The sequence below is a fragment of the Chrysochloris asiatica genome, unplaced genomic scaffold, assembly GCF_000296735.1.
Source record: "Chrysochloris asiatica unplaced genomic scaffold, ChrAsi1.0 scaffold00050, whole genome shotgun sequence".
In the NCBI taxonomy this organism is placed as follows: domain Eukaryota; kingdom Metazoa; phylum Chordata; class Mammalia; order Afrosoricida; family Chrysochloridae; genus Chrysochloris; species Chrysochloris asiatica.
In genome coordinates this window covers 10,766,477-10,785,306 of record NW_006408568.1, presented here as the reverse complement: position 1 = coordinate 10,785,306, position 18,830 = coordinate 10,766,477, and the positions used below count along the sequence as shown (strand labels likewise).

The 18,830-nt window shown below is 41.0% G+C and overlaps 1 protein-coding gene across 1 annotated transcript in view; it reads right to left on the bottom strand.

The window, feature by feature from the left end:
* The window catches only part of IL17RA (interleukin 17 receptor A), a 47,102-nt gene that overhangs the window by 26,643 nt on the left and 1,629 nt on the right, over positions 1–18,830 (bottom strand). The window contains exons 2-3 of the mRNA XM_006862778.1: positions 2,234–2,258; positions 1,001–1,147 (exon numbers count right to left, since the gene is read on the bottom strand). Of these exons, the coding sequence (XP_006862840.1) occupies positions 1,001–1,147; positions 2,234–2,258 (172 nt within the window). The remainder of the gene's footprint in view (positions 1–1,000; positions 1,148–2,233; positions 2,259–18,830) is intronic.

Sequence of the window (18,830 nt, the reverse complement as noted above, 5' to 3'; positions counted from 1 at the left end):
GGGGGGGGGGTTCTCGTTAAACCCCAGTCTTTCCAAATCTGTGTAAAAAAAACAAAACTCTCTACCACTGAAGGGGCGGGCTTAAGGGGATGTTATTTTTAACAATGTCAGTCCCTAAATTAAGAGAACAAACAGGCTGGCAAATGTGTTGCCATCTTTCCCAGTAAAGATTTGATATTGTGGCACAAGTGGTTAAGTACTGGGTTATTAACCCAAGGGTGTCAGCTCGAACCCACCCAGAGGTGCCGCAGAAGGAAGGCTTGCCAAAGGTCACAGCGGTAGAAAAGTCCCATGAGGCCACGGTTCTCCTCTGACACACATGGGGTCATCAGAAGTTGGAATTGACTTAATGGCAGCTGGGCTTTGCTGCTGCTGTTGTATAAAACTTCCTATTTGGCTACCCACAACCCTCTGCCCCAGGGTTGAAGATTTTAGACTAAGGGAAGGCTTTTCATCAAGGACTGTGAGATGAGAAGATACCACAGTGGGTCAATATTTAAAACACTTAAGAAATATTACTGTATTAAAAGGAGCACTGGTGGTACAAGTTCTCGAATGCAAACCAAAAGGTTGGCACTCCAAACCCATGCAGTAGTTCCTTGAAAGAAAGACCTGGCGATCCGCTCTCCTGGGACAGTTCTACTCTGTCACATGGATTGCTATGAGTTGAAATTGATTCTATAGCACCTTACAAAAACTGCATTCAGAGACTGATCCTTTCAACACTAAAGTTGGGCCCTTGTGTCTGGACCCATAACTGCTTGTTAAGTGCCACTGAATCAGTTTCTGCCCATAACGACCCTATATAGGGTTTCCTAGGACTGGCTGTTGAGTTTGAACTGCCGACCTCTAGGTCCAGTGCTTTCTCCTACAGTGCCACACCAGGACTTCGATTCTGAGTGTGGGGTCTGGAGAGCAGGGGTAGGCTGGATTCACTTGGAGATGGGTTGAAGCTCCCCCTCCCCAGCCCACCTCCAACACCCTACTACATCCCACTCACCATCTGTCTGCAATGTCCATTCGATGAAAACCACAGGGACTAGATCTCCATCATGGGTGTGGGCAAATTTCAGCTGCGTGATGACATTTTTGGGGGATGAGGGGGTCAGGTTTTGAGGGTAGATCCAGCTGCCATCCAAGCAGGTACCTGATGGTCAGGAAAGAGCTGTGATCAGAGACTGAAGTCCAGCCCCCTGAGACACACCATTTAGGTTCAAAATGGCTCAGGGGCTCTCAACCTTCTTTCTTTCTCAAGACTCAGCCAGATTGTCTGCCTCACTGTCCCCCTCCTCCCCCTTTTTTCTCAGGCCTGGCTGGTGGGCATCATGAAGCTCTGAACTTTACAAAGCATTTTAGGGAAAAAGATGAAGCATACAACTTGGTTTGGAGATGAAGCAGCAGTACAGGTGAGAACACAGGAGGGATGGGGCTGTAGTAAGAGTTGCTTTCTGTTTGGTGGTGGTGGTTGATGGTTATGTGCCATGGAGTCGGTTCCGACTCATAGCAACTCTGTACAGGGTTTCCGAGGCTGTAAATCTTTATGGGAGCAGAAAGCCTCATCTTTCTCCCGCGGAATACCTGGTAGTATCGAACTGCTGACCTTGTAGTTCGCAGCCTGATTTGTAACCACTAAGCTACCAGAGCTCCTTGGCTTTATGTTTGGTGCTGGTTTTGTGCCGTGGAGTCGGTTCCAACCCATAGCGACCCTGTACAGGGTTTCCGAGGCTGTAAATCTTTATGGGAGCAGAAAGCCTCACCTTTCTCCCGCAGGGCAGGTGGTAGTTTCAAACTGCTGACCGTGTGGTTCGCAGCCTGATTCGTAACCACTACGCTACCAGAGCTCCTTTTGCTTTATGTTTAGGGGTCCTAAACTGGTGAGCAAAGACACATATTTGAAGTAGTCATCACCTTCTGGAATTAAAGCACAAAACAAAAGCCTCCCACAGCAGTCTCTTGCTTTACAGTGACAAACTGTAGCAAATCAGGTTGTAGTCTAGGTTCACTAGGGCAGCACTCCAGAAAATACTTCCCAATCCAGTCTCTTATTTCCTGACTTTTGAATCTCAAACATTCTTGCTAGAAGCCCACCAGGAGCATACATCCCAGACCCCTAAGGATGCCTCCTGCTGCCGGTTAAACCCACACCCTCACCCCGAAGTGGAGGGCAGAGCTTCTGTCAGCAGGAGGTGATCGTGTTATTAAGAAAGCATCAAGAACAAAAAGGATGACTTACTATTCTTGACACTGCAGTTCAGCCCCTGTGGAAAGGAAGAAGGAAAGTAATTACAGCTGCAAAAGAACTTTAATTCACAAGCAAGGCTCCGGAGGCTTCCCTGGGCTCATTTTCAAGGATTACACTTAAACGACGCTTCCTTTTCACTTTTGGGGGCCTTTCTTGGGGTGGGGGGAGTAATTTTCCCCTTGCCCCTTTCATATTATTATGCCCAATTTAGGAAAAACAGGAGGAGATGAGGGCAGAGTGGCTAGAAAAAACAGCTGGTCCTTGGTAAGCAACTGAATGGGTTGGATGCGTTACAATTTAAAAGACATTGCAAAGGTTCTTTTGGTATCCCAGTAAAAAAATCCCTCACACTAATACTCAGAAAGTTTCTAGTCTTGGGTCTGGATAACAGTGCTGCAAATGTGTGGAAAGGAAGAACAAAAATGATGGCCCCTGCTATAGGATCAGCTATGGAAAATTCACAAAGTTCCCACAAATTCTTCAGGGAAAATGTCAGACTCTGTCCTAGGGCATTTATATAAATATTATCTCAATGAATCCTCTGAACACACTTAAAATTAAGTATTCCCCTTAGCCTCATTTTACAGCTGAGGAAACAGAAGCACAAATATTATAAATACTATATTACTCCCTCTTTGGCAATATGTGTTAATTTTCAAGCCCAGAGGAGATTTTCTGGAGGGCCAAATTTAGAAGCCCCACTCTCAAACATGATTAGAGAAATGTAATCACTGGACTTAAGTTTGGCCTGAGGAGCCTACTTTGGAACACACACACACACACACACACACACACACACACACTCTCTCTCTCTTTCTCTCAAACCTGTGGTTAAGGTGTCTCACGTACTTACAGATAATGTAACACTGCCTCTTGCTGTGTGCCATTGAGTTAATTTTTGACTCATAGTGATCTCATGCGACAGTGTACAAATGCCCTATTGGCTTCTCTATGCTGTAATCTTAATGGAAGTACATTGTTAATACGTTTCTCCTATAGAGCTACTGGAAGGTTTCAAACCACCAATCTTTCAGTTAGTGCTGAGCACCTAATCATTGAGCCACCAGAGCTCCTAATACAACTAGCCTTAATTTATTCAACTATAAAATCAGGATAATCATAATACCAACTTCATAGTGTTGCTGAGAATTCAGTGATAAAATATAAGCAATGATCTTGGGACAAGAGGTAAGCAGGTGGTAGGACGGTGTGTATGCAAGTTTGTGTGTGTGTAGGAAGTCTTTCACTTTTCACTGCTAACATATCTGTATTGTAAAAAATGTCAAATAATGCAAATGTACTCACATATTAGTTATACAATCAAATGAAGTAATACAATGTTTCAAACACCAATTAAAAACCCTAAGAGAATCAGTATGAGGAACTCTGTTAGCTGCAGTGTCCAGAGAACCATCTCACTGTCTGTTAAATGAGACAATGTTTGTCCACTGTCTGGCATATAATGATAGCTTATTAATTAGAGCTCTCATTTTTTAGAGCTTGGCACATAGTAAGTGCTCAATAAATGGGTGTGGTGCTGTAGGATAAGCGCTGGTTACTGCAAGGTCACCAATTCAAACCCATTAGCAGTTCTCGGAAAGCCTATATACAAGGTTGCTGTAAGTTGTAACCAAGTTGATGGCACACAACAACATCAACATTTAAGGAGTTCTGGTGGCACAGTAGTTCAGTGCTCAACTGAACCTAAAGGTCAGCAGTTTGAATCCACCAGTCACTCAATGAGAGACAGATGTGGCGATCTGTTTCCATCAAGATGCACAACTTTGGAAACCCTGTGGGGCAGTTCTCTTCTGTTCTACAGAGTCAGGTGGAATTGCCTCCATGGTAGTGGGTTTGGTTTAATAATACAACACAATATACTGTAGGTAACTTCCGCACATTCAGTTTGCCATGAGAACAAGGGAAGGACTCAGGCTCAGGTGTTTTTAGCTGTCATAACTGGCAAAATGCACCAATAAGATGAGACTCCAAAGAATTCATGGAAAACTCAATTAAAAGATGATGGAATTCTCCCACAAACACCCTGTGAGGCAAAAAGTTGGTGACGTGGACCAGGAACACAATTTTAAGTACAAAAGAGTGATCTGGCATTTGTGTACTTGTGACTTTTTCAACAGGACTCCTCCCTTATCAGTGGGAGCTCTTCCCGGCCCATCTCTCAGAGACAGTGGGAGGGAGAAATCACTAATGCCACCATAGTTCTTCTACAAAGTCAATGAGTGGATAATCTACTTGAGGACCTCCAGAATTGACTCTGAGCATGCCGTTTCATCTGTAGCCTATCTCTTTGAAGACCAGTTCATCAGTCCTTGGGGTCTAGACAGAGTTGCATCCTTTCTAACTGCTGGTGGTTAATTCCCACCAGCTAGCTGGCCCCAGAGCTAACATCACAGTCCTGCTAGAAGTTCCTTAGATGCTCAACAACAAAATCCATCTTCCTGCCTCTGCTCCCTCTAGTCTCCAGATGGTGAGAAGACTAACTTCTCAAAACTCTCTCATTTTGCCTCCCTCTTGAAACTCCTAGGACTGTGGCCTAGAGAATAGCTGTTTTTTCACCTTGAGATGAAGAGCTCTTTCTAGACAAGGCAAGTAGAGATTACAACTTGGATCATTCCCTATATCCAATGGCAAAACCCAAACCAAATCTATTGTAATCAAGTCAATTCTGACTCATGGTGAGTCCATGTGTGTCAGAGTAGAACTGTGCTCCCTAAGATTTTCAATGAGTGGACTTGAACCATCTCTACTCAGAAAGCAATGCAGAATGATGACCATGATTAAAAGGCTCTTGCCTTCATGTCGACCAAGAGAAGCGGAAAGGATTTGAAAGCTCATCACAATGGTGCTGGTGGCTATCCTCCTAATTCCTGTGACTGATGGAAACAGCTTTAGTACATCACCATTTATTAGTATTCTTGGTGTTTTTGTGATCATTATTGTATGTATTTTACACCTAATACTATTCTGTTTATGTTGTTATTGTTAAGTGCCATCAAGTTTGGTTTCAACTCATAATGACTTTATGTACAACAAAGCACAACACTGCCCAGTCTTACACCATCCTCACACTTGTTGCTGTGACCGAGCCCTCTGTTGTAGCCACTGTGTCAATCCATCTTGTTGAAGGTCTTCTTCTTTTTCATGATTCTCTACTTTACCAAGCATGATGCCCTTCTCCAGAGACTGGTTCCTCCCGATAACATGTCCAAAATATATGTGAGATGAAGTCTCCCAATCCTCACTTCTAAGGAGCATGCTGGCCTTACTTACTCTAAGACAGATTTGTTTGTTCTTTTGGCAATCCATGGTATATTCAAAATTCTTCAACACCATAATTCAAATAATTTCTTCTTCGGTTTTCTTTATTCATTGCCCAGCTTTTACATGCATATGAGATGGAAAATACCACAACTTGGGTCAGACACACCTTAGTCTTCAAAGTGACATCTTTGCTTTTCAACACTTTTAAGAGGTCTTTGGAGTCCTGGTGTGGTGCTAACCACAAAGTCAATGGTTCAAACCCACCAGTTGCTCCTTGGAAATTCTATACAGGGTCTCTGAGTTGGAACGGACTCAGTGGCACTTAACAAGATGTCTTTTGCAACAAATTTGCCCAAATATAATGTACTAATTCTTTTCCTGACTGCTAAGTTTATGTAATAGATCTAAACATAGCTGAAATCAGGATTTATCTTTGTTAATTCTCATCAATGTATTAACATATTCTATGGCACTGTGGGTTAATGCACCAGATTGCAAAGCCATTTGAACTGCAAGGTTGGCGGTTCAAGCTCACCAGATGCTCCTTGGAAACACTATACAGGATCACTATGGGTCGATCCAACTCGATGGCACTTCACAACAATAACAACATACACTTCACTTTGGAGTCCTGGTGTGGTGCCACAGGATAAGCACTCAACATCAAGATAGGTTTGAACCATGAGGTTGGTGGTTCAAAGTTACCAGTCACTCCTTGAAAACCCTATACAGGGTCACAATGACTTGGAACTGACTCAATGGCACTTAACAACAACTAACAACAACTTCCGTAAGGATTAATTGTGGATCCGAGTAAAATGAAAACACTGACAACTTCGGTATTTTCTTTGTTTATCATGATATTGTTTATAGACTCAGGTAAGAGGATTCTATGTTCTGTACATTGCCGTGTTATCTATGCTGAAGGCTGCAGTCTTTGATATTCAACAGTGCTTCAAGCCTTCTTCCCTTTCAACAAGCAGGGTATGTCATCTGCATATTGCAGGTTGTTAATGAGTTCTACTCTAATCCTGATGCCATGTTCTTCTTTGTACAGTCCAATTTCTGGGACTGTTTGCTCACACATAGATTGTAAGGTAAAAAGATGTAACTCTGGTGCATACCTCTGCTGAATTTGAATGACAAAGTATCCCCTGCTTCTGTTCAAACAACTGCTTCTTGGTCTATGTATAGGTTCAACATGAGCACAATTAAGTGTTCTGGAATTTTCATTCTTCACTGATGGTGGTAGTGTGCCATCAAGTCAGTTCTGGTTCATAGTGACTCTGTATAGGGTTTCCAAGGCTATAAATCTTTACAGGAGCAGAAAGTCTCAACTTTTCTCCCATGGAGCAGCTGGTAGATTTGACATGCTGACCTTGGGGTTAGCAGTCCAGCTCATAATCCACTACGTGGACTTCTTCATTCTTCACTGTTATCTATAATTCGTTATGTTTCACACAGTTGAATGTCTTTTCATAGTTAATAAAACACAAGTAAGCATATTTTTGGTGTTCTCTGCTTTCAGCTAAGGTGCATCTGACATCAGTGATGATACCCCATGTCCTATGACATCTTCTGAATCCAGCTTGAATTTCTGACAGTTCCCTGTTGATGTGCTTCTAACTGTTTTTAAATTATCTTTAGTAAAATGTTACTTATGTGTGATATTAATGATATTGTTAATTTCTGCTTTCTGTTGTATCACTTTTCTTTGGGATGAGTACCTAGTCTAGTATCTATTCTAGTCAGTTGACCAGGTAGTTGTCTTCCAAAATTCTTAGCATATTAAATTTTAATTCAGATTCAATTTGCTAAAATTTTATTTAGAATGATCTGTATCTACTTTTATAAATACGATTGGATTGGTCTATAGTTTTTTTTTTTTTTATAAGACTTAATAAAAAATTGGAGTTCTGGATAGTCACTGAACCGCTAATCACAAGGTCAGCAGTTCAAACCCACCAACAGCTCCTCGGAAACCCTATACAGGGTTGCCATTAGTCAGAACCAACTCAACAGCACTTAACAACATCATCAAACTTCTGAATTAAGCTTATGCTAGAAATATACCTGGTAGTGTAGTGGATTATGAGCTGGGCTGCTAACCGCAAGGTCAGCAGTTCAAATCTACCACCTGCTCCGTGGGATAAAGATGAGGCATTCTGCTCCCTCCAAGATTTGTATCCTTGGAAACACTATACAGGGTCACTAAGAGTTGGAACTGACTTGCTCATACTTAACAACATTTTTTGTTAGTTAGTTTGTTTTAAAAAAGAGTAGGATAAGTACTGGACCGCTGACTGCAAGGCTGGCAGTTGAAACCCACCAGATGCTCTTTGGAAAACATAAACAGGGTTACTATGAGTCAGAACTGACTTGATAGCACTTAACAGTGTAAAAAAATGGATGAGGCTTTCTTTTTCTCTGTTTCTGTTACTGAATGTCCATTAATAGAGAATTATGGAGTAAAATGAGATCTTTTTAAAGTATCTATCAAAATTGAAATCACTTGCTAGATTACTGACGACTGTGAAATATTACGCTAATATTAAAAATAGTTACATAGCTATACTGACTTGGAATGATGGCAAAAATGTATTATGAAAAATAATTTGCAATTATTTTTTATTAAAATAATTTTAATAATATGATTCCATTTTCTATGGAAATAAATGATGGAAACTCTCCCAGTGTACTTGAGTTTGAATATGATGGCATGCACATATAAAACATGTAGACAGTGACATATACTAAGCTGTTAACACACTGGCTACTGGGGGTAAAGTAGAAGAGATAAGGAGAGGGAACATAAAGGAAAAAAGATTTACACAAAATGGATATAAATATGCATGTAAGTGAAAACATAATAAAACATCCCATTAGAGATCACGGTGCATTCACCAAAGTTACTTAAAAAGGAGTAACTTTCAAAGAGTGTATGGGAGATTGTTGCTGTTATGTGCTGCAGAGTCAGTTATGACTTGTAGTGAACCTGTACAGGGTTTCTGAGGTGTGGTGCCGTGGGTTAATGCACTGAACTTCAGAGTTGGCTTGAACCACAAAGTAGGTGGTACAAGCTCACTAGCTGCTCCTTGGAAACCCTATACAGGGTCGCTATGGGTCAGAACTGACTCAATGGCACTTAACAACAACAACATATCTTTATGGGAGCAGAAAGCCTCATCTTTTTCCCGTGGAACAGCTGGTAGTTCGAACTGTTCATCCTGAGGTTAGCAGCCCAATTTGTAACCACCATGTTACCAGAGCTCCTTGTATGTAAGACTTTATATATATATATATAATCTTACATGTCTGAAATGCCTTTATTCTATCTTCACACTTTTTTTGATCATCCTCCCAAAACCATATTAAAATTAGACATCAGGGAAAAATATTCACAAATTAATGTCAAAGACAGACGCAACCTAAGTAGATAAGAGATGTAAACAGAAATTTTAAAAGATAAAGAGGAAGGAGTGGTGGGTAACTGACTTAGGAAGAATTGTTAAGTGCCATTGAGTCAGTTCTGACTCACAGCAAACCTGTATATAGGGTTCCGAGGAACAGCAGGTGAGTTTGAACACCTACAGAGCCATACCAGGAAACACTGACAAGAAAGAAACCAAATGCTTATAAGAACCCTTTAAAAGATCAGGTCTGAATGGTATTAGGTATCTTGAAAAATAGTATAAAATATGAAATTGGAAAAGATAGGGATTAAATGAAAGTCTACATATGGAATGCTGGGAAGCTTAGATCCTATTATTCTTCCCTGAGAAATGTCCTTTAGATTTGGACATTTGAGCATTAGCCAATAGACAAGCCAGGAAGATTCCTTGTAGTAAATTCCAGTGACTAACAAGCTGTATCTACACAGAGCATTCAATCAGTTTTTAGACCCTCTTAGTCCTGGTGTGGCGCTGTGGGTTAATGCTCTAGACTGCAAGGTCTACGGTTGGGTCAAGCTCATCAGCTGCTCCTAGGAAACGCAGTACAGGGTCCCGCTGAGTCAGAATTGACTCTATGGCACTTAACAGCAATGACAACAATATATAACAACAACAACAATATATTCTCAGCCAAGGAAATCAGATATTTGAGAAAGGCTTCCAGTATGAAAAGTTGATTGAAAAACTCAAAATTTTAAAGCATGCTCCTGGAGAAAATAAGACAATGCCGTCAATAGACTATAACTGAAGCGAACAAAACTCTAACAGTTCCAACGAGCTAAAAGAGGGCACTATATCCATAGTGAAAATGAGCAAGCGGAGAAGAAAAATGTATTTTGAAAATAAAAAATTCAGTAGAAGGGCTGGACTATAAAATTGAAACTATTTCTCTGAAAACAGAACAAACAAATAGCTATAGGAGGGGAAAATATGAATATTACAGAACAAATTTATGAAATGTGAGATATCATTAATTTGACTTCTATCACAAGAATACAGAGACCAATGGGGAAGAAATTTGTTTGTTTGTTTTTAATAAAAAGGAAACATTCTATGCCCTTTGATTATTTAAATTATTATATATTCCTGAGTGTCTTTGTGTACATATCCCACCCCACCCCACACCCCAGAAAAGAAAAAAAACAGAGGGAATGGAAGCAAGTTGAATGATTATGCACGGAGGAGATTGTAATCACTGCAATGAATTGATAGTGTAAAGCCAATGTTCTCCCATGTAAACTATCACTCAGTTCACAATTAAAAAAAAGAAGAAGAAAATTGCTGGAAAGATTTGATATCATAAGTCAAGCAAAGCATATAAAACAATTCTAATACAAATAGTCTGAATAATTGTTGGATATTATTATTTGTGAATACATACACAATAAAATCTATGTGAAACCACCTCCCCAAAAGCATACATTTTAGAACCAAAGAACATAAATTTCTGTTACAAAGGTCCACTGAATATTCTACAAATGAAATAAATGAAAAGAGGCTGAACAAAAGATTGAACCTCATGTAACTTTCAGAATACCACAGGAATAATTTTGTTTAAATCCTAAAAGTTTTCAGATAAAGAAGAAGAAAAGTACCATACAAAGAGACAGGAATCAGGAAGACAATGGTTTTCTTTGCTCCTATACTGTGCTAAGAGGCAACAGAGCTATGCATTAAAAAATCTGAGGAAGTGTATTTTCAACTTAGAATTTTTAATACTCAATCAAATTATCCAAAAAAAAAAAGTATAAGGCTGGAATAAAGATATTTCAGAAATGTGAGACTTAAATATACAATAAAACCTGCAGAAGCCAGAACCTGTGTAAGGTGGAAACAGATCAGTGCAGCAAAACTTAAGTATTTTCTACCAATAAAGAACTAGAGAAAAGTGCTATGACTGTAGCTTGTCAAAGGTTGAAAACCTGTCAAGTTCCGGCTCTCACAGGTTTCACTGTACATCTTAAAGAGTTACAGGAAGATATGCTCTAGCAAACATGGCACCATAGGATAACACTGGACCACAGGGTCGTTTGAGCCGCAAGGTCGGCAGTTCAAGCTTACCAAGCCACTTCTCGGAAACTCTATACAGGGTTGCTGTGAGTCGGAACCATGTTGACAGCACTTAACAACAATTACCACTGCCATCTCTGGGGAAGAAGACACAGGATCCGGGGAGATGGAACACAGAAGTCATAATGACAGGGTGTCTAGTATGATAGCTATCCCACAGCCCTGAAGAGCCATCAGTCCAGGTAGGGCCTGCAGAACAGAGGGATTCAAGAGAAAGCCTTTACAGGAAAGGAGATGGGATTGAGGGAATATCTGATGTTTGGGGGAAAAACATGACAAATCTGGTAACAACAAACTAAGACTAGTTACATGGAAAAGTAAGCAAGTGAAGATTGAAAGCAATTCATTATTTCCAAGGGGGAAAGAAATTGTACCAGAGGATACTTCAAAAAGTTTGTGGAAATATGGAATTGAAAGATAATGGAATTTCTCCATGAACTTTCTGAAGCCCCTTCCTCAGTGGTAAAGACTATTTACTTAGTTATAACAATGTAAATACTGACTATTGATTTAACTAAATTTGTAAGTATAATAGGGAGGGAAAAAGCAGTGTGGTAAATTTAAACTTTGATTTATTTTAAGTTAATAAATAGTATTTAAAACTGTCAACCCAAGAAATACCTCTAGAAACATGGAGGTAAATGCCAGAGAAAAATAACTGAAAGAATATAAAAGATTGCCTTTGGAAAGCAGATTTAGGGATTTAGTGAGGGCTGGAATCCTAGTCTGGTGCTATAGGATAAACGCTGGACTGCTAACCACAAGGCTGGAGGTTCAAACCCACCAGCCACTCCTTGGAAACAAGCCCTATGAGTCTGAACCAACTCAACTGCACACAACAACAACGAGTGCTGGGACAAGGAGCCCAGAGGGTTTAAGCATTGGGTTGTTAACTACAAGGTTGGCAGTTGAAACCTACCAGCTCCTACAAGGAGAACAATGAGGCTGTCGTGAAAACTGTCATATAGGATTGTAAGAGTCAGAATCAACTCCATGGCAGTGGGCTTGGGAGGACCAAGAGCACAAGTGCGGCCATTTTGGTAGCGTCACTATTATGCTTAAGAGTAAATATAATCATGCACTGCCTGAAAACATCTTACACACTACCACCCCCTTTCTTACCCTTGTTTCTTAGATCTAGACTTTAACCACTGTTAGAATGCTAGTGGTCATCTAGTTTCATATGAAGCCTGGCCCCTGTTTGTGTAACTTCTGATAAGGAGGTGTCTTCTAAACAACCAGACACTGGGAGAGTTCATCATGGACTCCTTTCTGATGTGTTTAGCTGAACATCACAACCACCTTATGAATTAATGTGAATGTTAAAATAAGATTACATCCACCCTCATGTTATACTAAAGAACACTGCAAAATGGGTATAAACATGGATTGTAAGAAAAAGTCACTGGTCCCCCTCCACACACAAAAAAAAACAAACACCAAAAAAACAAAAAACCAGAGGGAATAGAAGCAAACACTGTTGAATGATGATGCACGGAGGAGATTGTAATCATTGTAATAAAACAATGAGTGTAAAACTGATGTTCTCCCATGTAAATTATCACTCAATTCACAATAAATCTTTATATAAAAAAAGAAAGAAATAGTCATTGGACACCATTAAAAATGAACCTCATTGATGCGGGTGTCTGGGGAGAGTCAACTTTTTAATAATATAGGCCATTCTCTTTCTTTGTTCACCTGGAGTATTTGTTAATTGGACTCAATTGCTCCAAGGCATCAGACCCAAGCTTTGAAAGGAGTGTGACAGACACCTGGTTTTTCACTGTCATTATTTTAAACATTTTAGTACCTTTAAAAAAAAAATCAGCATGCATTATCTCCATTAAAGTTAATTAAAAGATTTTTATCTATGATGCTACTCTAAACAAAAGAATTGAAAAATGAGACAAATAAAAACATTATTTTTTAGGGAAAAGGATAGTAGACATTTTTTCCTTTCCTTTTTTTTTTTTTTACATGCTATTTCTGGTAGCGTAGTGGTTACAAATCGGGCTGCGAACCTTACGGACAGCAGTTCGAAACTACCAGCTGTTCCACAGGAGAAAGATGAGGCTTTCTGCTCTCGTCAAGATTTACAGCCTTGGAAACCCTGTACTGGCTCGCTATGGGTCGGAACCGACTTGACAGCACTTAACAACACCATTTAACATAATATTTGGAATGATGTAAAAAAATGTATTCAGGGTTTTCTTTGGCTACTACTAAGACACCATTCTATTCCCCACCACATAAAAAAAAAAAAAAAGCACTCCTGATTTCTCTATTTCAAACTGCCCATTCATTAAAAATAGCAGGATCAGAATGTCACATATGAGCTGCCAGCTTGTGAATGGCATCACACTACTCGTCCTACGGAAATCAGAGAAAGAGACAATGTACATGAAGATGAAGCTGGTGATAGCAGTTAATACCTACTGAGCTCCTCTTTTGTGTTACGCATTCATGCTAAACCCTTTACACACATATCTCATTTAATCTCCAACAACCCTATAAAGCTTAGCACCATTTATTCCATTGTTACTGATTATGAAACTGACATCAGTTAAGTCGCTCAAGGTCCCATATAGGGGACTTTCAAATTCATGCCATTTTACTCTGGAATCTAAGCTCTTAATCACTATTAGACTATTGTCTTTGAATTAAAAACACCTGTGATAGATGGCCTCCTGGTTAGCGCTCTAGGATAAGCACTGGCCCACAAGGTCAGGTTGAACCACAAGGTCGGCAGTTCAAACCTATCAGCCGCTCCTCAAAAACCCTATACAGGGTTGCTATGAGTCAGAACCGACTTGATGGCACTTGACAACAACAATGATGATAGATGAAGGAGCCCAGGTAGTACTGAGCTGCTAACTGCAAGGTCAGTAGTTTAAATCTACCAGCCACTCTGCAGAAGAAAGTCAAAGCTTTCTGTTCCTGTAAAATCTTACAGCTTTGGAAATCCTATATAGGGTTGCTAGGAGTTAGCACCGACTCCATGGCATGCAAGCAACAAATCACAATGTTGTTGTTAAGTACTGTTGAACTGGTTTCAACTCATAGCAACTCTGCATAGGATTTCCGAGGAGCGGCTGGTGAGCTTGAACCGCAGACCTTGCTGTTCAAACTGACCTTGCAGTCCAGGGAGTTTACCCACAGTGCCACACCAGGACTCCAGATGGGCCAATTATCTCCACATTGAGGAAATGATTAAAAAGAAAGAATAAATATTGCATTCAATGCCACATATTCAATGAAGTCTCTGAGGAGGGAAAGCGGTCTTTGAAACTGTACAGTCCCCGTTTGATCACATTTGCTAGCAGTGTGGCCTTGGGCCTCACCTGTGTAGGTTAACAATGCCTACCGTCAGGGCTCTTGTGAGGACTGGAAGGAGATACACTGATTAAACACCTGACACTGTGCCTAGACAATGCTCTAGTTTAAATGTCAGTGCCTTTTACCTGCCAATCCCAAATGCACCTGGTCAGGTAGGCACTTTCACATAGATAGCATGCCACTCACTCTTCCCATAAACCTATAAGCTGCAGCTCATCTCCTTTTACAAATGAGAGTACGAGCTCATAGTGGTGGAGGGACTGACCCAGGCTGCTGAGCAGGTGAGAGATGAAGCTAGCCAGTCTGATGAAAGCTGTGAGCAATCAGGGTGAGAAGTTGGTTTGATGCCCACTGAAAAAACCAAAGCTGTCACCAACTTGATTCCACCTTGTTACACAGTTTCATAAGATTTTCTTGGTTGTCTTTATGTAAGCAGATCACCAGGGCTTTCTTCTGTGACACTGCTAGATGAGTTCAAACTACGAACGTTGAGGTTAATTGTTGTTGTTAGGAACCATCGAGTCGGTACTGACTCATAGCGACCTTATGCACAGCAGAACGAAACACTGCCCGATTCTGGGCCAACCTCACTACTGTTGCCACGTTTGAGTCCATCGATGCTGCTACATGGCCAATCCATCTCGTTGGGGGTCTTCCTCTTTTTCTCTGACCCTCCACCTGACCAAACATGATATTCTTCTCCAGCGACTGGTCCCTCCTGACAATATGTCTAAAGTATGAGAGACAAAGTTTGGCCATTCTGGCCTCCAAGGAGCACTCTGGCTATATTTCTTCCAAAATGGATTTATTGGTTCTTTTGGCAGCCGATGGCATTTTCAATATTCTTCCCCAGCACCATAACTCAAAAGCATCAATTCTTCTACCATCTTCCTTATTCACTGTCCAGCTTTTGCATGCATATGAGGTGATTGAAAATACCATGGCTTGGGTCAGGCACACCTTAGTCTTCAAGCTGACATCTTTGCTCTTCAACACTTTAAAAAGGTCTTGTGCGGAAGATTTGCCTAATGCAACACATCGTTTGATTTCTTGACTGCTGCTTCCATGAGTATTGATAGTTGATCCAAGAAGAATAAAGCCCTTGACAACTTCAATCTTTTAAGAATGTTGTTTATTGGTCCAGTGGTGAGGATTTTTGTTTTTTTTACATTGAGATGTAATCCATATAGAAGGCTGTACTCTATGATCTTCTTCAGTAAATGTTTTAAGTCCTCTTCACTTCCAGCAAGCAAGGTTGTATCATCTGCATATCGCAGGTTGTTAATGAGTCTTCCTCCAATCCTGATGCCACATTTTTCTTCATAAAACCCAGCTTCTCGGATTATTTGCTCAGCCTACAGGTTGAATAAATATGGTGAAAGAATACAACCCTGTTGCACACCTTTCTTAATTTTAAACCATTCAGTGATCCCATTTTCTGTTTAAGCAACTGCCTCTCGGTCCATGTACAGATTCCTCATGAGCACAGTTAAGTGTTCCAAAATATTCATACTTCTCAATGTTGTCCATAGCTTATCATGATCCACACAGTCGAAAGCCTTTGCATAGTCATTAAAGCACAGGTAAACATCTTTCTGATATGCTCTGCTTTCAGCCAAGATCCACTGAACATCAGCAATGATATGCCTTGTTCCACAGCCTCTTCTGAATCCCACGTGAACCTCGGGAAGTTCTCTGTCAATATATGCTTGCAGCCATTTAATTGCAAATTGCTTGCACCACCTGGAACTGGTTAACTTTGCTGGTTCTACTGCCAGCAGCTACCCTAACTCTGCTTGCCCACCAAACAGAACTTTTTAACTGCAGGAAGCGTGGTCTAGCTGAAAATAGTTCTGGCAACCAGAATATGAAAGGGTTAAACTAAACGGTTGTTCTACCACAAGTCAAAACCACATGTGCTCTGGAAGAATCTGTAATGGTACACACATCCTGTCTATAAAATTGTTTGATAACGTTCACAGTGACCAAGCCTGAGTCTTTTCTTCTGGGCTTTCCTGTGGGCTGCCAGTTATGGGAATGGCCAACCAAACGACCACTCTGGGAGATGCAGTTACTGATGACTTCTCCAGTATTGATTTCCATGAGGGAAATCAGAGGCATATGGGTTTTGAGGTGCAAAGCTTGGGCAGTCAAGAACAGTACTGTGCCTAGTCTCAGTTATCACTATTTTTCAAGTACAGCCAATAACTCATTCATTCATTCATTCATTTCCATTCAGCAAATATGAATCGTGTACTCACATCCTGGAGCTCTGGTGTGGCACTGTGGGTTAATGCACTGGACTGCAAAAAGTCGGTTTGAACCGCAAGGTCAGAGGTTCAAGCTCACCAGTCACTCCCTGGAAACCCTATGAGTTGGAATCGACTTGACGGCTTTTAACAACAACAACAACAACTCACATTCTGGTTCAAACCCACCAGCTATTCTGTGGGAGAAAATCTGAGTTGGCAAAGATTTACAGCCTCGGAAACCCTAGGGTTCTACTCTGTTCTGTAGAGTAGCTATGAATCAGAATCCACTCAATGGCCATAGATTTGGTTTGGTTTTTAATCGCCCACATCCTGTGCTTGCAGCACTGAGTTAGGAGCAGAGCAGGCCTCCTTCCTGTCTCAGGAGAGAGTCATCGAGAACTAAATCCAGCCAGGCTTGGATCACTACTATCAGTTGCCATGGAACTGACTCTGACTATGACTCATAGTGATCTGGTTTTTGGAGCCCTGCATGGTGCAAACTGATAACGTGCTTGGCTGCTAACTGAAAGGCTGGGGGTTAGAGTCCAACTTGAGGCACCACAGAAGAAAGGCCTGATGACTGACTTCAGAAAAATCAGCCACTGAAAATCTTATGGAGATGGGATAGTCATATATATTCTAGAGGGTGGTGTCAGCCCACTTTGAGATGACTCACTCAGTCTGAGTTGCCTAAATTGCTCAAGATCATGGAGACTGTAAGTGTTCATGAAGTCAGGATGCAAATCCAAGCCTTCCTAGGCCAAGTCTGTGCCCCCATTCCTCCACTATTTCATGTTTCACTCACTAAAACACCAGAGCAAGGAGTCCCATTTGAGGGATGTGGGTTCTTTCTTTTTCAAAGAACTTGCCAAAATGTATCAGGAAAGCTGAGGGGGTCTGTGCATCAGGTGTGTACAGTGGGGAATGAAGGAAGAAACTATGGGAGCTGCTGATACATCTAATCCTCTCTTTCCAGCCCTCTCAGGAATTATGCTGTGCCTTTGATCAAGACTTTCAGTAGCTTCACATTGGGCAATTAAAGTCAAAACCCTTTTAGCTAGGCTCTCGTGCAATGTCACAATGGAGTCTCTATCTTCCTTTCTAGGAGTCTCTGGGTGGTTCAAATGGTTAAGTGCTGGACTACTATCCTAATGGTTGGTGGTTCAAACCTATCCAGAGGCACGTTGGAACACAGACCTGGTGATCTGTTTCCCTAAGGTCACATAGCCTGGGGCAGTTATACTCTGCACACAGGGGCTGCTATGAGTCAGAGCTGACAATGGAACTAACAAACACCGCCTCCCTTTCTAGCTTCTTTTCTTATTTTCCTGCCACACAAAGCCCCCACACTCCAACTGCATACCTTACTTACTCCTCCCACCCAAAGGTCTTGGTTCAGGTTGTACCCACTGCCTGGAGTATTCCCTTCAACCTGTTTTCCCAGGCTCCCAACCAGGGCTGTCCAAATGTCCTTTCTTTCATGAATATGCCAGCTGGAAGTAATTTCTCTTTTCCCAGGAATTCTGTACACTCATTTGTTGTACAAAAGTACACTTGCTAGGACTTCAAGCCGTATTTCTCCTACTAGATGATTTAAGACGCTGGACATTAGGAACAAGGACATATTTCTTTATAGTCTCAGTTCCTAGCATATGTGTACGGTGTTTTGTTCACATACAATAAATGATGATTAAAAAAAAAATGAATGCCAACTCCTGTATGTTAGAGTACTTTTATACACAGTTTACAGGAAGGATCAATGAGCATAGAGTTCCCTGGCTGACCCAAGACTAAGAACCACTGGGACATTTCCCCAACATCATTCACATTCAAAAAATTATTTTAAATGGTCACTCAACCTTCATCCTCTTTTGGTAAATCTCCCACATTGTTATTGTTGTTAGGTGTGGTCCTTAGAGCGACTCCATGCATAATAGAATGAAACACTGCCCCATCCTGCTCCATCTTTCATATATGTTGTTGTGGTGTGCCATGGAGTCGGTTCCGACTTATTGCAACACTGTACAGGGTTTCCGAGGCTGAAAATCTTTACGGGAGCAGAAAGCCTCATCTTTCTCCCAAAGAACAGCTGGTAGTTTCGAACTGCTGACCCTGTGGTTCACGGCCTGATTCGTAACCACTATGCTACGAGAGCTCCTTATTTTTTATATATATATATATATAGAGAGAGAG